This window comes from Mustela putorius, unplaced genomic scaffold (genome assembly GCF_011764305.1).
Source record: "Mustela putorius furo isolate JIRA1106 unplaced genomic scaffold, ASM1176430v1.1 tig00003913_pilon_pilon_pilon, whole genome shotgun sequence".
In the NCBI taxonomy this organism is placed as follows: Eukaryota; Metazoa; Chordata; class Mammalia; order Carnivora; family Mustelidae; genus Mustela; species Mustela putorius.
Window position 1 is genome coordinate 6,597,654 of NW_025422060.1, and position 20,960 is coordinate 6,618,613.

A 20,960-nucleotide genomic window follows, 5' to 3' on the forward strand; every position below is an offset into this window, starting at 1 on the left:
CACCACAACCCATTTAAACATCGCCAGGACCGTCCCTGCGGGCAGATCCCGTATGATGGCTTTTACGTTCCTGGACTACAGAACTACACATCCCGCGTGCCTACCTATCCGATTCCTTTCGTTCGGCTGAGGTTATAGGTTGAGTTCTAAATCTCTCGGAAGTTTTTCTACTTTCACCAGGAGAAAAATAGCGTCTTGGTTTCCGGGACCCTCTTTCCCGTTCCACACCGGTAGGCAAGCCAACGCCTTCGGTTGACCTCTCCACCCGGGGTTGGCTTTTAGAATCATTGGGAGGGAGTGCACAGAAGGGAAATGAGAGACAGAGAGAGAGAATAAAGCAAAGGTTTATGCATCTCAGTGAGGCAAGGCCCAGACACCGCCAAATCCCGCCGCATGCCCCAACCATGCACTTGAAGGAGGGGGAGCAGTCCAGCGACCCAGTATTGTAGCTCTCTATTAGTAGCCAGAAGCAGAATGGTAGTTTTCAAGCCATTTCCTGTATGATCTGCCCTGCACCCTGGTGAGCTAAGCTAATAGGACCCAATGCGGGACACACCGCAAGTGGCAAAGTGAATAATTCTGCCAAGGGCGTGCAAGTGACACATCGGGAGGGCGCGTGAAACGTCACCTACAGTTCGGGTTTCTTGCTGGCATGGACAGACTCCAGAAACGCATTTCGGAGCTGGGCGACAGAGACCTTCGTGTCCAGCACGCCGACTTCTGGGGGTGGCCCTTCAGCTTTGTAACTCTGTGGCTCCAGTTCTTGCCTGGACGCGGGGTCCTTACCCTTCAGGGCCTGCAGCGGAGGGGGGCCCGTGTAGTCAGACAGGGAGCGGGTGAGGACCTTGCGTTTCTTCACCAAGGCTTCCTGTCTGTGGCCTGTCGCCCTGGCATCTTGTGACACGGGCTGGCTCTGAACGTACAAGACCATCTCCTGTCTGCTTATCCTCTCAGCGGGCAGTTGCTGAGAGGGAGGCGGGTGTGACAGGCTCTCTGGTTCCTTCTGATGTTCCGAAGGCACTGGGCTCCCAGCAGGCTTGCCGACATCGTCGTTTCCAGAGGGGTCTTCGTGGCTTCGCATAAGCCCGTGGTCCTCCAACGCCAAAAGTGATTTCCTGCTTTTCTCGAGAGCTTCAGTGAAGAGCATATCTTCCTCGGCTTTTGATTCACAAATATGGAGAACGGGAGTATCCCTTCTCTCGCTTTCTAGAACCTTCAAGGTGGGAGGCTTTCTGACATTCTGGGCGGCGGACCCCCCCCAGCTGCATTCAGACACGTTTTCTAGGATCTCTGAGGTCACCAGCGTGGCCGTGTGAATGGGGTCCGCCGGCTGGACGTAGTCTCGGATCGGCTGTCCCGCGGAGCTGGCTGCCTTGCTCAAGACCCTATCAAAGGCCGAATTTTCTGACTGAAAGGACGAGCAATGGATGGGCACTGGCTGATGTCTCCTCTGAGTGAAGGGCTCGGAGGCCACCTCAGGGCTGCTGCGAGCACTCTCCTCTTTCACCATTTTTTCTCTAACCTTAACTCTTTAAGAAAGAAAAAGGATTTAAGTTTACAAAGTGCAGTAACCACTTCATGGGGAGAAAGCATGCGTGGATCCCAGACTACCCGTGAGTGGAAATCCACCCAAAGGCAGAACCCCCAGTGACAATGCACTTCTGGTGGCTCACGTCAGAAACTCATGGCCGGCCCGGTGAAGGATTTCGAGTTTCCAGATGTGAGTAGGCCAGTGTGGCACCAAACTCACTCTGCCCTCCATAAAGCTGAGACGGCTCAGATGCCGTCCTGGGGGAGAATGGCTGCCTTCTGACTAAACAAATGACCAGAAGCCACAGAAAAATCCATTAATATACAGCAGTATGCATGAGGGCACATTGAGGCTGTTGGTGGGAATCTGTGAACACTACACATACAGGCCCGGTGTGTGGACTCTGGGCAGGGGGAGTTTCCAAGTATGCATACACCTATGGACCAAATGGAATAATTTCACTGTCTCCTGGAAATGTAAGAACATTTGTGATTTTTAAAAATTTTTTAAATGGAGCTCAAGACACAACACACAATCACCCCTTTCAAGCACTCAGCTAAACATTCCCAAGCGTTTTCATGCAATGCAGACTGTATTCATTCATTCCTAGGACATGTGACCAGTTTGGACATCATTACCACTAAGCATTGTAGCACCAAGAAGACTGTTAGAGAAAAGATATTTGTTGAGAGAACAGACTGAACGTTTTCTCCCCTTTGGAATTGCTAGTAGGCCCTTAGCTAAAAACTAAAGTGAAAAGAGTTCGCTGTCCTTTCTAGAGCTATTTAAGTATCTGAGAGCTAAAGTGAAATCCAGTTGAAAAGCTACAAAATCTTATTCTATTGCTGCAGAAGCAAAGTAGCCAACAACTCTGGCTGGGGCACCTAGGAGACCTCGGTTCAAAACTGGCTCAGCCAGTTCTAGCTGTGTGGTCTGAGGCAACTTACCTGGCTCAGTTCTTTGCTTTTAAATGGAAATCCTAGTGACAAAATGTAATGTGATGTTGGCAAAGCACTTGGATAGCTTAGTACTAAGTACTCTTAGCGAAGAGTAACCATTTAATAGTGTTAGCTAGTACTTCTCTCTGCTTTCTGAAATGCCACATAGCGAGAGAGGAGAAACCACGGAAGCTGTTCAAGAATGGATTATTAATTGGCAATAATCCTTAGAAAGTAAAACACATTTTTGGAGCGGGAAAAGTGATTTCCTGGGGGACTATAAACACTCATGTACTGAAGATCAGTCAGCAAAAATACTTATTTATACTTTTGGAAGAGAATATTTCCTTAAATGACAAACGTACCCTGCTAAATTTGATATCAACTCCTACGTGTATTTCAACAACAGATGCAGGATATCTACATATATTTTGTTAACAAAAAATTAAACACACACAAAAGGCAATTACCATGAACAATCCAGGAAGGGGGAAAAAAAAGCATTCTAAGTAATTTTTTTTTTTCCCCCAGAGACTAGCCAGTGTTGGAGGTTTTCATATTTATAAGCTTTGTTAATCAAAAGAAGACTGAAATGTGGTTCAAGTTCTCCTGTGGAATGTGTCCTTCTAATCAGAGACAATCTGAATGTTGTCCTCCGCTGAGAACAAAGTGACTGTTAGAAACTCAGTATATGGGTGCTTTGTCCTGCCAGAGACTTATTCATTCTCCCTCCTTCCGCCTCTCCCTGCCCCCAACCTTAAAAATGAAATGATAGGGGGGTTTTTGTCTGCCATTAAAAGCACATGCCCTAAGGGCAGCTGATAAAAATTAACTATTGGTTTAGAGGCCAGGAGATGTGAAAAGGAGAAGGCTGAAAGCACTTGCCCAGATGGGACACTCCCTGGTTAGTTAGTGAGAATCAAGAGGAGAGAAACCAGGAGGAGCCTCACTACTGCCCCCACTTGGCGGTATGCAGGTTGGTGAGAAAGGAGAAAAGCAAGAAGTGTCATCAAGAAGATTTTCAAAAAGAGGAAAAAATGAGGAGGGGGAAATATGATTAGCAGGGATTAGGGCAATGGGAGGAGAAAAGCAAACGTTCAGAAAGAAACTTCCAGCAGCCCCTGTGAACACATCATTGTCAAACGCACTGCCATGAACAGAGGGCAAGAAGAGAGTTAGCGTTGGGTAATGTGTGGAACAGCAAGGCAAGTCAGCAGGGAAGAAGCACTCACTACGAGGAAGCCAAGAGGTTCAGCTCGGCATATACCTGGAAGGCCAGTTGATAAGAGAAGGTGTGTCCCCTTCGGAATCTTTCTGGAGAAACCACTCATGTTTGGGTTTCCCGGTACTATTGTGTACAAAAGACAAAACTTCAGATAATTTCTACTTGAACGTCAACACAGGTACAGACAATTATAATCTGAAGCCCAAAGGCTGATTTCCGTTAAGCCAAGACTAATCCTGGCTTTTGGAAAATGTATAAGCGCGTTTTGTCACAGGGCTTACATTCATGTCACGAAACTCACAAGGACATGTGGCCCGTTACTAAACTTAAGAGATAGAAATAAATCTATCCAAAGCCACCACATAAAGTGTTTTCCAAGTAACCTGAAAGTATTAGGAGTCTGTTATATTCACACTCTCCCCACAAATACCAGACAATTTTCTTGTGAGAAGTAGGATTAAATGTCAACTCATCCTCTATTAAGTTTTGCCAAGGGACATTGGTAAATAACCAAATACAAAGATAGTGTCTGTGCAAAACAACACATACCAAATAAAGGAATTCAATAAAAAGAAATTCAATGAGATCATATCTTTAATTGCTCTTATACATTTTCCTTTTCCATTTGTCGCTGAATAACTCAACCAACGTAACAATGACATAACCAATACCAATTCAGGGCAATTCAATAAATGTTGAGTTCCTACTATGTATGAAACCCTGAACTAGACTCTGAGAAGTAACAAAGGGGACTCGGGCATCACCCCAGCCATTAAAAAACTTATACTATGGCAGGCCAGATAACGTAGGATTTATACATTCATCCCTCCACACACGATCGGATATTACGCAAAGTTGGATGTGAGGAAGCAATTATGCTAGGCTGAAGATATTTTAGAACGGGCCAGAAAAAGCCTGTGGCAACCACGTAAAGCAGGACACAGGAGAAACAACCCACTAATGTGTATCATTTTACAATGCAGAAAGAGAATGTTTACCAGCTCAGAACCATACTACCTTATATGTAAGAGTTTTTCAATATAAGGCTAGAAACACATTTTAGCTCAAAGCAGTATCCAAAAAAAAAAAAAAAAAATAGAACAATAACTGCAATAAAATAATCTGAATTTTCTAAAAATCATTTTAGTTCAAGTTTTAGCTGAAGCTGATAGGTAAGAGCCAGTCTGTAACCAGTGCCCTACCTTTTGCTGTGACCACTGAAATCTGTCACATTCTAGCCTTGGTCATCCACCCGCCTTTCTACACGGGAACCTGTCTACCCACCTCCCTACCCCAGCATCACAGCAATTCAGTCTGGTGAACCAAAAATTCAGATGGACGGAAAGCTGTTTTATTTCCAACCATAAAAGGTCTAATTTCTCAACACCCATTTCAGCCTAGGACTAGTTAGCAAAGGAGGGGATTCCTCTAGCCCAGGATACAGGGGAAGGAGAGGAAGCAGCTGGTACTTGCTACTGAAAACCACCCAGTTCATATAACGAATATGCCCACCTCACAAAATTATTTTAAGACTCAAATGCAGGGGCGCCTGGGTGGCTCAGTGGGTTAAAGCCTCTGCCTTCAGCTCAGGTCATGATCTCAGGGTCCTGGGATCGAGCCCCCCGCATCAGGCTCTCTGTTCAGCAGGGAGCCTGCTTCTCTCTCTCTCTCTGCCTGCCTCTCTGCCTGCTTGTGATCTCTGTCTGTCAAATAATAAATAAAAATTTAAAATAAAATCAGCTCTGTATGAATTATCTTATATGTTTAAATCTCAACCAAGTAAGAGGGATTTGTTTTCTAAGATGGCATTATAAATGGTCGACATTATGAACATTTCTCCTATGATTTAAAAAAAATAACTTCATCAAATTCTTATAGGACTTGTTTGAAATCGACAAAAACAAAATACTCACGGAATTTGATTTTTATATATTCAAAAATCTAAACCTGTAGTGCAGAAGATAGATGATTGGTTGGCGGGACCTGGTGGCGGCAGCAAGGGTTGACCACAAAGGCACACAAAGGAATCTTTGGGCTGATGGAACAGGTGTGTATCTTGACTATAGTGATAGCTACATGACTTGATGTATTTGACAGAATTCACAGAATTTCACTAGCACAGGTGAACTGTACTGTGCATAAGTTATACTTCAATATAAATATCTTAAAAACTTAAGACTTCTAAAAATTGTAATTCTGGGGGCACATGGGTGGCTCAGTGGGTTAAGCCTCTGCCTTTGGCTCAGGTTGTGATCTCAGGTTACTGGGATCGAGCCCCGCCTCGGGCTCTCTGCTCAGCTGGGAGCCTGCTTCCCTCTCTCTCTCTGCCTGTCTCTCTGCCTACTTGTGATCTCTCTCTCTCTGTTAAATAAAAAAAGAAAATCTTTTTTAAAAATTGTAATTCAGTGTACCTTCATAACTGATCTAGACAACAGTCACACTAAGGGATTTACTTGGACATAGATGTGTAGTGCAGTTAATGGAATTTTTAAATTCAAGTATCTCTTTTCACTCTTTAAAAGCAAAAACTCGTCAAAATACATAAATAACAAACGAAAATGTGGGTCAAACACAGTCAATGACATAAAATCCATTTGAATCTTTTTCTTTCTCTCCTTCAAATTCTCCCCCCAAAGCCCAAAGACACTGAAAACCCCAAGGAGAGAGCAGAAAACAACCCAGAGAAATCACTCTTAAGTGTTGACATGGGTGAGAAACCAAATTCTACCTTTTGCATTAAATGCGTGGGTCCCCAAATGGTGGGTCAAGGTCTAAAAATGATCTCGCCAATTCACAGGCACTCCAGAAAAATGGGATATAATGGAACTTTGTGGACCAAGTTCTCCATACACTCTGACTCTGAGACTGATAGGTGGCTAAGGGATGTCCAAACTCCGATTAAAACATCTATCATTTTGTAAGAGTACAAAATTTATTTCTGGGGCCTAGGAGCCATTGTTTTTTGGAGAAACAGTATAATAGCAGTTAAGCTTTTAAAAACAGAGCTCTTAAAAAAGAGATCACATCTGAATAATGGCAAATAATGCCTTGGGTTCATTTTCTTTCTTTAAATATTAAATTGATGCTGCTATTTATTGCAGCGTGCCTTACTGTTATGCATAACTATTTTTAATAATTAAAACTTAGTTTAAAAAAAAGAACCAGGGACGCCTGGGTGGCTCAGTTGGTTGGACGACTGCCTTCGGCTCAGGTCATGATCCTGGAGTCCCGGGAGGAGTCCCGCATCGGACTCCCAGCTCCATGGGGAGTCTGCTTTTCCCTCTGACCTTCTCCTTGCTCATGTTCTCTCTCACTGTCTCTCTCTCAAGTAAATAAATAAAATCTTTAAAAAAAAAAAAAAACCAGGGGCACCTGGGTGGCTCAATGAGTTAAGCCTCTGCCTTCGGCTCAGGTCATGATCTCAGGGTCCTGGGATCGAGCCCCCCGCATCGGGCTCTCTGCTCAGCAGGGAGCCTGCTTTCCTTCCTCTCTCTGCCTGCCTCTCTGCCTACTTGTGATCTCTGTCTGTCAAATAAATAAATAAAATCTTAAAAAAAAAAAAAAAGAACCAAGTGGGAAGGGTTGGTTTGGTACGACAGAACAAGCTGAGTGCCTGATACCATAGGGCTATGGCAGATAAATTAGGTCCTTGCAAAGAGAGTCAACGATTGATGGTGGACAGCGGCACAGCAGGGATATAAACCCTTTCTCTCAGCTAGAGCAATGTGGTTACATGTTTCACAAAACTCCCTAACCTGCATTCTTAAAATACATACATTTGGATGTGAATCATGCCTCAATTAACAAATATACCACTGCTGGATTAAAGTGAGGATTTCTTGGGGCGCCTGTGAAGCTCAGTCAGTTAAGTGTTTGACTTTTGATTTCAGCTCAAGTCACGATCTCAGCGTCGGGAGATCCAGCCCCGTGTTGGGCTCACACTCTGGGTATGGAGGTGCTTGGGATTCTCTCTCCTTCTCCCTCTCCCCACCCAAGGGAAGCAGGCAGGCAGGCAGGAAGAGAGACACAGAGAGAGAGAGAGGAAGGAAGGAAAGAGAGGGACACAAATAATGAGGGCTTCTTGAGTAACGAAAGTCTAGAAATACAGTCTTCTTGGAGCGGAAGCAGGATAAACGTGTGAAATAACCAATTTCTTCCAGGTTCCCTCTGAACTAATCTCAGTACTGAATGGCTAAATGCTAAGCCTCAGATGAGAAAGCACAAAGACAGAAAGTGTGTGTATACAGATAGAACTGTCTAGAAAAGTACTGGAGCCTCAGGAAGGTGCCATAGGGGCCCTCCCAAAGTGGCTCCGGCTTCTAGCTCCCAGCTGGATTTGGATCTCCACATCTCCGGCTTGGATGTTAACCAGCCCCACTAGAACAAAGTGACCCGGGAACTTGGCTGCGTTAGTCGTGAGACTAACCTAGACTCAGCCATTCAGGACTGGAGACTGAGTTCAGAAGATCCCAAAAGCAGCCCCCCCTCAACCAGGATGCTCATTCATAGTTTCATAATATTTATGAGCACATGGACTCAGGCTCACATCCAAGCACTCTAACTTCAGACAGAGTGGAAAGAGACTTGCCACACGTACGTGCCAATCAGAGTGTGTTCTGCTGACCGGTGTCCCTGGCCCATGATGAGATCAAAGACCCACACCAGAGTGGAGATGAACAATGTCCCTAAGCCCACTGTTGAGTTCAGCTGACATTTTGCTCATAGCATGATGTTCTTGATGAAGGAAAGGACCCATGATTCACATTTAGCTGCAACCCTCACAGGCAATGGGCTGATAAACTGTTTGCAGACCGGCTCTTTCAAGTAGCACTATTACAGTTTGGTAACACTTCCAAGAAAATCCAGAAAACAACAGAATGTTCACCCAAAAATGACTGACTGAGCTACTCGGTATGCACTAGATACTGGTGGGAGTGGGGAAGGAAACAGAAAATGACCCAAGGCAAGTACCCTCTGCAGAAGGCCTGTACTGAAGAAATGCTATCATTGGGATCATCCTTCCCAGTCTCACACGTTGGCATAACACCAAATCCACGTCACCGTGTTCGGCCACCTTGACCAGCATCCCTACATCTGGGGAGGTCAGCCCCATGTGCTAGGAAGGCATTTGAATGTCCCTCTTCCCAAGACAGGAGGTACAGGTGAAATGGCATGTGTGACACACCTCATGAACTCATGATCTCTTTCCCCTCTCCCCTTCGAGCAGAATCCTCATCAATGAGAGGCCAGGTTGGTAACCTAGGGCTCCCTATCCCAAGCCAAACTTTAGCCTTATAACTGCGTAGGGGAAAAAACCATCTGATAATGAGAAGAACGGATTGGTGTGACAGACTAAGCACCAGAGAATGTGCAAGAGACCAAAAATGATTCTAGTTTCTCTTAAGATGGGGCGGGGGGGGGGTTCCTTGACCTTGGAAAGGTCAAGAAAGCAGGGTGGACAGGAAAGTAGACCCTCTGGATAGGTTCTCATTGGTCAACAGCTCAGTTAGAAGGAAATACCCAGATGTTATCTGAGCATTGCAGAACAGGGCTAGACCAGTACTATTGGGCTATTAACAGTTCACTTTCAGTCCTGTACCCCAAGATTGGACCAGTCATTTTGGCAGTCACATAAAGAATTTGCTATCAACTAAAACTGCTAGGTCTGTTTCCCATGAACTGCTGTTAAATCAGGTTTCCCCAATCCTGAACTTGTACACAGATTTTCTCCACCATCTAGGTAGAAGACGTTCTTAAATTTCATCTTGTTAGTTTCTAACCCTAGTGCAGGTACATGTGCTCTCTTCTCTCTCATCTCCCTTCCTGCTCCAACCCTCCTCCCACCCTCTACCTCACCATCACCAAACTGATCAACGTATCACTAATATCCTCTCTAATGAAATGCCAAACAGGACCAAGTTAAAGATGAAGGCCAACTTGGAAGCACAGACTTCACTATTTCAGGCTGGGTAAGTGCTGCCAACATGTCCATGGTCTTCCTGATTGGAATCAACTCACCTTCAGATCAACCTTCCACACTCCTCCAGAGCAATCTTTCTAAAACACAGAATCAATCATCCTTGCTTTAAAATGCTTCAGAGGGCACCTGGGTGGCTCAGTTGGTTAAGCAACTGCCTTCAGCTCAGGTCATGATCCCAGAGTTCCGGGATCGAGTCCCACATAGGGCTCCCAGCTCCTCTGCTACTCCCTCTGACCTTCTCGGGGCACATGGGTGGCTCAGTGAGTTAAAGCCTCTGCCTTCGGCTCAGGTCATGATCCCAGGGTCCTGGTCCTGGTCTCTGCTCAGCAGGGAACCTGCTTCCTCCTCTCTCTCTGCCTGCTAGTGATCTCTGTCTCCCTCTGACCTTCTCGCCTCTCATGCTCTCTCTCACTCTCTCTCAAATAAATAAATAAAATCTTTACAAAATAAATAAATAAATAAAATTCAGAAACTTCCCATTGTTCACAAGGCAAAGGCTAAATGCCTTGATATGTCATCTGAGGCGCTCTACGACTGCTCGGCACTCTGTGACTACTCGGCTCTACGACTCCCTCCAGCACTCAGCCTCATCCCACCTCCTCCTCAGTCTTCACTGGGCATTGGTGCCTTCGTGCTGGGAGGAGGTACCACCACATCCTTAAGGACTTGGTTCCACTGTGACCACTTCTCCATGGAGGAAAGGTTAATACTCCATCTTCGTACTCCCCTGGCACCCAACCTTGATCTCTAGAAACTTATTTACCCTATCATGTTATAGTTATTTCCTACACTTTTTTTTTATACCCAGCTACAAGCACAGTGCCTCGCAGACCAGAGACCCAATATAATTTTCTTCAGTGATTAGCTAAACTATGTCAGAGCTGAAACTAATCCATAAATCAATACCTATGAGGTATGCATAGATATATGGATGCCTACTGTATTCGAACTCTCCTAAATTACAAGTTTTCATTTTGCTTATAAGGGCCAAGTTGTTAAGGACCTTATATAAATCCACATATGCTGTTTCTCTAATACCTCTAGTCTTCTTTCCTAAAGATCTCTAATCTTCAAAGGGCAAAACCAGCAAACCCTCTTTTTCAGTGTTGGGTAATAGAACTGACGTAAGTAAGAGGAGCAGAGCACAACAGGAAGAACAGGCAGATGCAAGGGAACTTGACTGAATGAATGAATGGGTGATGGATGATGGCCTCAATGTTGTCAAAGCAGCCTTATGGTCTTAAATCAATTCTTTAATCTTTAGTTTTTTCACATATAAAATCCATTTTTAAATAATCTCCAGGATTATTTTTGTTTCTAAGAATTTAACATTCTTTAACATTGAGATCTGTTCTTGTGAGGGCTTGGGGAGAGCCAGCTCTCCATAAGGCAGAGGTCACTCCCCTGGGAGAGGAACACAGGGTCACTGGGGACAAGAGAACAGTGAGAGGCTGACCCTTGGGTATAATAGAACTTTCTAACGATGTGGCAATTGGTTAGCAGAGAATTATGTTACCAGGAAACAAGAACTCAACCCTAAGTCATCACAGAGGTCAGGAGCTGCTCTTGGTCTCTATCCCTAAGTCTGTAATGATGGGCTTTAACTCCCTGTAACTCCTAAGAGTCAACAGACTTAAAAGTGCTTCCTGCTGTCACAGTGAAGTCAAATTCAGCTCTGTGGGTTTCACCCTGTGGGTGCCCAGGTCTAATTATGTAACAGCTTCTAATTATAAAACAGTATTCAGCTGAAGAAGAATGCTTATTAACTAGGCATCCTATTAAAATGAACAGTTTATATGCTTCAAGTTGCTTGTTTGGAAAACGTGCTAAGGATTGCCTTGTGGGTCCGTGCAGGCATGTGAACATGCGAGGGCACGCACACACAGCTCAGTTCCTTACACTCTGGCAGGTGTTTAAATTTTTGGACATACTAGCTAGGGTTCTTGGTGATCTATTCATATTTAGTTCAGTGAACAGAAATTGTTAATTTGCCAGTGAGAACAGAAGAAAAAGGAAAAAAAAACATGGGAATGAACTAACCATATTTTAACAGGCAAAAGCTAGTAGAGCAGGTGACAAGATATTTGGGGGTACAGGGGCTAAAAGGTGAAAAGAGTTCTGTCCCATTACAAGATCTGTGAGCGTACAGGGAAGTCTCTTCTTTAGAGACCTAGGTTTTCCAGGACACCTAGGTGTCTCCAGACCTCGGTTCTCCAGAAGTGGAGAGATGAAACACAGAGGGCGTTTTCTAGAGTGGATCACCACTGGGAAATTTTCCTCTGCCCAATACACAGGTCACTGAGAACAGGGAGTCACAGTGGACGCTCAGGAAAACAGCAGGTGTAACTCAGGTCCTGAGATTCTCCACTCACAGAAGTAACAAATATGGTGCATTTTCTCCTCTTTCTTTCTTTCTTTCTTTTTTTAATTAACTAAGAAATAAAAATTCTGCATTCAGGATTTCCATTAGTAACAGCTCAGATTTTTAAAAATCTGAATAACCCACAGGCCCCAGATCTCTTTGAATTTTATCCTAAAATTCACAATGGCTTAATTAACAAAGAATGGTTCCTATCAGCAAAACTCCCTCTCTAGAAAACACAATTCTGAAATTCTAAATTGAAGGGGCTTGGCAGAAATTGGGGGTTGGGGTTAAGAGGTATCTTAGGCTCTTCTGTGAATATATATATTCTCCATTTCTTTCAGAAGGACGTGCTTTCCTGAACTTCCAAGCAGCTACAGGATTTCTTGAGCTAAAGACCCTGTGACATATGTATTTTCTTAATCATACAAATGTTCAAATAAACATTAACAAATTCTAATAAATTTAAATGTACTGTTCAGCCCTCAAGACTGTTAGGAGCTTAGAATGCTCTTAATGGTTCCATCTGTACATGTGTTCGTGTATATGAACACACACAAAAACTGTGCATTTGATGTCTGGCTCAGAGGTGGATTTTTAGGATACCATAGGAAGTCTTTGATGGTATATTCATGAGTGACATTTGTATTTAATTAATGATAAAAAAAAAACAGCCTCTTGCTAGTGAGCACAAAATAAAATGATGACATGGGAATGAGTTAGTTCAGACATTGGCAGACATTGGCAGAGCAAGGTGATGAGAGAGTATAGTACAGCAGTGAGAAAAATAGTGCATCTCAATGCTAGGTATATCCACAAAAATATGCGGAATAAAATAATTATCTGTAGATGGTTTTCTTAGTTACCCCTTCATCTCCCTCAACATTTCTGTTACTTATTTCCATACTGGATGACAAGCATTTTCATTTATGGTTATTAAGACACTGAGATTTCCTTGGTTATTGTTATAATTCACAAAGTATTTTTTGTCTTTCTTCTCCCCAAATGGAAATCAGACAACAATGGTTTTCTGACACCCAAATATCTGAGCTCTAAAGAAAGGATATCTAAGCAGAATATTAATTCATTTAAATCCATCTTTGCAAGATGAATTGCTGTAGTCATTACAAAATAAATCCTTTTTAAAAAAAACATACAGTGCTATATTAGTTTCAGCTATACAATACCATGATTCAATGGTTCCATACATGACTCAGTGCTCACCATGGTAAGTGTACTCTTAATCTCCTTCACCTGTTTCACCCATCCCCCCCATGCCCTCCCTCTGGTAAACATCAGTTTATTCTCTTATCATTTCTATAGTTCAAGACTGTTTCTTGGTTTGACCATCCCCTCTCTTTTTTCCTTTGCTCTTTTGTTTTAAGTTCCACATATGAGTGAAATCATAAGATATTTGCCTTTCTCTGACTTATTTCACTTAGCATTATACTCCCTAGCTCCATCGTGTTGTTGCAAATGGTAAGATTTCATTCCTTTTTTATGGCTGAATAGCATAAATAGATAGATCGATTGATGGATCGATCACATTTTCTTTATCCATTCTTCTATCAATAGACACTTGGGCTGCTTCCATAATCTGGCTATTGTAAATAATGCTGCTATAAAAAAAAATAATGCTGCTATAAATGTAGGGATATACACATTCCTCTGAGTTAGTGTTTTTGTATTTTGGGGGGTAAATATCCAGTAGTGCAATTACTGGACTGTAGAGTATTTGTAACTTTCTGAAGAACCTCCATGCTGTTTCTTGTATCTTTGTTTATCTTTTACTGTCATACTTGTCATACATTATGTTCCATCCCTTTTAATGTAAATATATCTCAGTATTTTCCTTATATATATATATATATGAAATGATTTGTGCTTCTCTGCCTCTAAATCACAGAATTTTAAGTCTTGAATGGCTTTTAAAAAAGCATATGCCTTTTTTAAATTAAAAAAATATATAAAGCATGTGCTTTTTTTAAAATTGAAAAATACATAAACAAAGCATGTGCCTCAAGAATTCCTTTATAATTTCTTAATCCTTTTAATCCTCTCTTTGTGAAAGTCAAGTAAGTGCTAACAGGCTGGGGTTAGGCTTATGGAAACTTCCAAGTAATATGCCTCTTCAAATAATTGAGAAAGAAATACCTCTTAAGATTTTACATTATAGACTTTTTTAATACTAAGATTTTAACACAAAACAATTAAATATCCTAGCTTTTGACCTGGAGCACACAACCAAAGTTTAGTTATTATTACAACTGATTCAGGATCTCACTGAGGATCTATCATATGAGATCTAGACAACTAACCCAGATGCCATGTTAACAACCCAAGTTTTCATAATATAGCAATCAGAAATTTGGCTCTGAATTTTCTCCAAACCCATGTAAGTGTAAATCTCGAATTTCCTTTTTAAATTAGACCGTTAAATTGCTTTGACCCATTTACAAAGCACATGAAGAGTTCACTTTGATAGACACTAAGGCAAGAACACATTTTCTGCTACTAAATGAAGGTTTCTCAAACAACAGACTTTCATTTCAAAATAAGAGAAAACAGGTCACAGTCCCAAAATTTCAAAAAGCCCAAAGGCTATGGGGTGTCTGGGTGGCTCAGTGGATTAAGCCTTTGCCTTCAGCCCAGGTCATGATCTCAGGGTCCTGGGATGGAGCCCCACATCGGGCTTTCTGCTTAGCCTGCTTCCCTTTCTCTCTCTGCCTGTCTCTCTGCCTACTTGTGATCTCTCTCTCTCTCTGTGTCAAATAAATAAATAAATAAATAAGCCCAAAGGCTAAAACCCCGTATCAGTTTTTACAGTACTGACTTCTCTAAGAAGTTAACTTCTCTAAATATTTTAGTGTGAATGATCAACTACGTAGGGGAAGTTCTTTGACTCCATAAACATCAGTAAGTAAAATGATCTGTTTTAGCTGTATTATTGCCACTTAGAGAGGACCACATTTACTGCTCTGTCCCAGTGTGAAATATATAGGAGTATTTCCCAATACTTCTTCCTCCCCCACCCCTTTTTTTTCCCCTCAAAATAAATTTGCTTGATCCTCACCTCTCCTCAATTTACCTGGGAAGCTAATGCCTATTTGGACCGAAAAACACACATAAAAGTCTACCTAGACAATTGTCCCAAACTTTAAACTAGGATGTTTAAGTAAAGTGCCTTTTGAATATGGTCATCACACTTACTGAATTTAAATATTTAAATTTTGCTTAAATTTGAATATTTAAATTTTACTTAGATTTAAATATTTGTATTTTACTTCAATTTAAATATTTAAATCTTACTCAAATTTAGAAATTTCAATTTGATTTAAATTTGGAAACTTAAATCAAATTTAATTTAAATTTGGATATTTAAGTTTAGGAACAAATATTCTCTTCTGGCATTTGATTTTCTGATTTTACCCTTTTTCTGATTTTCCCAAATGGGCGCTGTTGTCTTTGTGTATGACAATTACTCTTAATGACTGATCTTTTTAATGAAGTGCTCTTCAACACAGCTGTTTCTCAGCATGTTGATATACTTGCATAGCTATAGGAGACGATTATATTCAAGCTATACTGCAGTCATTTGTCATACCCTAAACTGAGACCCTTCCACTGTGTTAGTGGTGGTCCTTTTGCTTTGTGATTTTACATGACAGCAACAAAAACAATCACTAAGAAGTCTGGGGTATAATGGGGCACTTGGGTGGCTCAGTCGTTAAGTGTCTGCCTTTGGCTCAGGTCATGATCCCAGGGTCCTGGGATCGAGCCTGGCATCGGGCAACCCCTTGGTAGGAAGCCTGCTTCTTCCTCTCTCATTCCCCCTGCTTGTGTTCCCTCATTATGTCTCTCTCTGTCAAATAAAACCTTAAAAAAATAAAAGGTTTTGGATATAATTCTAGAGAAACACATAAAGGAAAAGACAATTATTAAAAGCATGTAAGAAACCCATAAAAAGAAGGATCCGTAAGTGAGACTCCCGTGAAAGTGTCCCCATGACACCTGTTCAGTTGATCATTTTTGTAAAAAAGAACTGAAGCTTCTTGCTTGGGCAGAACCTGTTTTGATACTGCAGAAATTTAGAAAACCCTATCTTACCTATTTCTGCCACCAGCGGAACCCTCAATAGAAGACCAAGAACACCCAGACCCTGACGCAGGGGAGGCAAAGCAAAGATGATAACACAGCCCAGAGCGGGCTCAATGCTTACCTGGTTCGGGCCTCAGGAGGGAGTGGCGGGTCACCAGCAGAATGGCTCGGGGAGGCCGGTGGCCGAGGCGAGGAGAGGGACACGCTGTGCATTTGCTTTGGGGACCTTGGCACTTCACTAAAGGCACAGTCTCGCCCAGGAAATGGGAAGGATGAGGAACTCTCAACCGTGGGGGCCAGGTCACGGGCCTGCCCGGTGGTGCTGGGCTCCTGACCCCGTCTTTGGTTTTCCACGTTGAGCAGCACCTCGGTGTCCGAAAGCCCATCGCCCCCGGAGAGAGCATAGTCCTTGGAGTACAGAGAGCATGACTCTTTGCCTGGCTCGGCCTGTCTGTCACCTTTCCCTCCCCTCTTGTCAGCAGCATCGGCGTCCTTCCTGGACTTGGTGTATCGGGACGGCGATTCCGAGTCCGCTTCGGAATCCAGCGCTATCCCGTACTTCTCGGCCAGCTGCCGTCTCCTTTCTGCTTTGTACCGTGCGATTCTCTCTGCTTTGGACTCCAGAGCCTGGGTGTCCATGAGACCTGAACCACAGGAGGACTCAGCATGGATGCCCGAGGTTTCGGTGCAAAGTTTGGAACGGGTCTGTTTTTCCACCGAGGAATCCGAAGTGTCCTCCTCTTCATTGGACCGGCCTACAAGGGACCACACGGGGGGACACGAACAGAGTTCAAGAACAGAGGCGCATTGACTGCACTCTTTTCTGTGCACAGAAGTGAATTTTTCCAACTGCAGCCACATGCTTGGTATAGAAAATGTCTAACATTGAAAACATAGGAAGGTAAAACTCCCAATCACCAATAATCATTAATACATAATAATAAATAATAAGTTGATAATTTGCCAAACATTTCTATATATTCCTTCTAGTCTTTTTTTTTTAAATTGATTTCTTTTCTCCCACATAAAATAATTTATGTTTTATATACCACTGATGTACTGTATAAAACATTTTCTTATATTTGGAAGTCTTTTTTTGAAGACATTCTTTAAAGCTTTGTAATATTCTATTCAACAGGCATTCCATAGCTAATTTAACCCTTCTCATATTCCTGGGCATTTGCATTGTTGCCAATATTTTTTTCATTGTTTCTAACTTTTAATCAGTCTGATTTTCTGACTACTATCACAACAGATAATGGTTAATTGCTTTATCAAAAAGTGTATCATTTTAGGGACACCTGGGTGGCTCAGTTGGTTGGACGACTTCCTTTGGCTCAGGTCATGATCCCGGAGTCCCGGAATCGAGTCCCGCATCGGGCTCCCAGCTCCATGGGGAGTCTGCTTTGCTCTCTGACCTTCTCCTCACTCATGCTCTCTCTCACTGTCTCTCTCTCAAATAAATAAATAAAATCTTTAAAAAAAAAAAGTGTATCATTTTAAGAGACTTGCTAGACTGTCAAGTTGATTTCTATAAAGTTTGCGTCAATTAATACTTGAACCTGCACTATATGTTCGCTTGCAAACATTAAATGTTCATTTAAAAAATTTCCTTTGATTACTAGAAAAAGAGAATTTGTGCTTTTTTCAATTATTAGCATTTGTATTACTTTTTTTCTTTTCTGGAATATCTGATGAAGCTTATTTAAGCTCTATATACTATTAATTCATAGTGTCACTTTTATTGGTTTGCATGCATTTTTTTTTTTTTTGAGACCGTGAACCTTAATCTCATTCATGAGTATTTCAAACTTCTTTAATATTCTGTGACATCCACATGGAAGATTTTCTTTGGTGTCAACTGACCTGGTCATTTGTGATTTCTCAAGCTGTTTCTGTGTCCTTTCCCATTCAATGTGCATGAAATATTCACCTGTTTTCATGTTTTTAATTATTTTCTTAAAGTTAATCATGTGATTAATTGGGACTTATTTTTGTGTTTCGTGTAAGTGAGAAGAGGTCTATGACCCCTTCCCTACTGCACAATAACCTATTTTCCCAGTACCATTTTATTAAACAAGTCTTCCCTTTCTCATGAATATGTGATGCTTAAATTATAATACATAGATTCACATTTTACATACATGAGGGTTTATTTCTGGCTACAAATTTTTATACTCTATTCTTGATTCTCAAGTAATTTTTAAAAATCTTACTTCTCTAGCTTTCTTGCCATAGAAGATCAGGAACTCTAGGTAAGTGACATGATCACATCACAAAGTGAGATCAACAGCCGTAAGGAAGAAACCAGAAAACACTGGCCATAAAAAGCAGCAGCATGGAGCTGCAGAGCCAGGGATGGGTTGAGAAGAACAGCCCCGTATGGGTCATCCGCTTCCAAGCCCAAGTTGAATATTTCATATTTCTAACGTTGACAGTTACCAAAAAAAAGTTGTCACATTTGAAATATGGTTTAATATGAAATACACATGCAATACATTTAAAATGACATGTAAATTATTTACATTAAAATAATTTAAGTAGAATGTTTGTTGCATTAACACATAGACTAAGAACCCTAACCACTCAAAGGTCCAGGTTCATTTTAAATTGCTCCCTGCTGCGAGCGACCAGGCTCTGTGCTGGGCACCTGGGTATTCTGTTTAAAGGAGTCTCATTGAGTCCTCTAAGGCTCTGTGCTGGGCACCTGGGTATTCTATTTAAAGGAGTCTCACTGAGTCCTCTAAGAACTCTTACTGAGAAGAGGCCAGCAGGTCCTGTGCCAGCACCCTGAGAGGGCCAGCAGGGAGATGCTGTTCCTGCCCTCTAGGGGTCCCAGGCGGGGAGGAGGAGTGAAATGATGTCATCAATTTCCCAACAGTGTGCCAAGAGGAACCATTTCTTCCTGCTATGATCCCAGAGGAGCACACCTATGAGATGGGGCAGAGTTGACATATGTGTCATTGTAGGTTTCACAAATAACGTGCATTTAATAAGTAAGTACACCTCCACAATTCACTTTTGTGGACTATCTCATTTTCCTTCCCATGCCACTGGGTAAAGAAGGCAGCATGAACCATCTCCGGCCGCCTGCACGATGGCAGGCCACCAGACAAGCACGCTCACCGGTGTGGGGGCTGGCCGGGTCTGTGGCGCGCATGTATCTGGGCGTGTCTTCCTCCAGCAGGCGATGAGTCACTAAGCCCGTGCAGCTCTGCAGCAGGATGGGCTGCGTGTCCGTTTCGATTCCTTCGAGGCGCCGGGCAATTCTTTCTTTTCTGTGCAGGGCACCAAAGACAGGCCTTGTGAGCCATGGAAAGCGGTTCTCAGGGAAAGTGAATACTGCTTCACCAAGTTCTTCTACTTTCTAACGAGGTGCAATCAATTTCTTACCTTTTCATTTCTAAAAATTCTTTCCTCTTTGGTTCAAAGATTTTTCTTAATTCTGCAACTAAAATAAAACAGAAGAATAAAAAGATACTTCAGTGTTCAGTATCATGCATTCATTCATTCCTTCATGAGACATGTATCTATTGAACTTCTATATTATCAAACTTATATGTTAATATTGAACTTACATATTACATATTATTGAACTTATGTATATAACTTATGTTATAGTATGTTCAATAACATATATTCTTGAACTTATGTTTCTGTTCTTAGATCCCGTGCAGTGTTTTCCTGGAGACTGTCTTCTAGTGTGAAAGGGCAGATGCCACAAGGGATGTGTAAACACACACACACACACACACACATATCACAGGCTGCGCTAAGAAGTAAAACCATGAGTTCTGTTTCATCCAGGGGAATCAGAGAAGGCCTGAACATCAAGATCTCTCCAGCAAGCAGATATCTCACTATCTGTCTTTGATTCTTACTACGTTCAACAAAGTATTCCGAGTTTTTCTGCTATGGGAAACTTCTAACGTTGGCAGAAGCAAAGACCAGTACTAGAGCCCCCACACGCCCATCAACAAGCCACAAACCCCATGTTTCCCCACACTCCTATTTCACCCTATCATTGAACCTGTAAAAATCTGTGACTAGCTGATCGTGTTTCCAGCCATCCTAATTGAGCTTTATGGACATTTACCGCGGTTTAGGTTAACACAGTTCTAAGCATCCTCTTACCGGCTTTCGCTGCCAGGAAATGTTAACATTTGTTTCCCCGCTCTAATTTGGGTGGATAGATAAACTAACAACCCTAATTCTCCTGGTAACACCGGATGGATGGACAAATGTCTGGCTGACGCTGGGAGGGTCTCATGTGATACTGATGCCAAATAACTGTTTCTTTGGAGAAATGGCCCAATTTGGTGGAGAATAAAGGTCTCTCTTCTCACCTCCTCCTCAACCACGTGAATTCTCAAAGGCTCATCTGAGTGGCTCCTGTTGGGGACCCAGAAATACCAGGCAGAAGTGTCACTAACAGCCCTAGGGTCCAAGGAACTTTGAAAGGTTGAGTCAAAGAAGAAACGCAATGGAGGCATACAAGAATGCTGGAATATTTTTAATTTTTTTTAAGATTTATTTGTTTATTTGAGAAAGAGCGAGAAGAACACAAGCAGGGAGAGCAGCAGGCAGAGGCAAAGGAAGCAGGCTCCCCATCCAGCAGGGAGCCGGATGAGGGACTTGATCCCAGGACCCTGGGATCATGACCTAAGCTGAAGGCTGATGCTTAACTGAGCCACCCAGGTGTCCCTTTTTCAATTTTCTTTTTTATTTTATTTATTTATTTATTTATTTTTTAAAGATTTTATTTATTTATTTGACAGAGAGAGATCACAAGTAGGCAGAGAGGCAGGCAGAGAGAGAGGAGGAAG

At 42.3% G+C, this 20,960-nt stretch overlaps 1 protein-coding gene across 12 annotated transcripts in view; it reads right to left on the reverse strand.

The window, feature by feature from the left end:
* The window catches only part of SVIL (supervillin), a 116,787-nt gene that overhangs the window by 64,513 nt on the left and 31,314 nt on the right, over positions 1-20,960 (reverse strand). For 6 of the 12 annotated variants that reach the window (XM_045069103.1, XM_004777845.3, XM_013048625.2 and 3 more), the window contains exons 4-9: positions 19,528-19,585; positions 19,261-19,412; positions 16,256-16,889; positions 3,737-3,817; positions 633-1,529; positions 105-275 (exon numbers count right to left, since the gene is read on the reverse strand). In XM_045069103.1, coding sequence (XP_044925038.1) covers positions 105-275; positions 633-1,529; positions 3,737-3,817; positions 16,256-16,889; positions 19,261-19,412; positions 19,528-19,535 — 1,943 coding nt within the window. In that variant the 5' untranslated portion in view covers positions 19,536-19,585. The remainder of the gene's footprint in view (positions 1-104; positions 276-632; positions 1,530-3,736; positions 3,818-16,255; positions 16,890-19,260; positions 19,413-19,527; positions 19,586-20,960) is intronic. The other 6 variants (XM_013048631.2, XM_045069104.1, XM_004777853.3 and 3 more) reach the window with 4 other exon arrangements.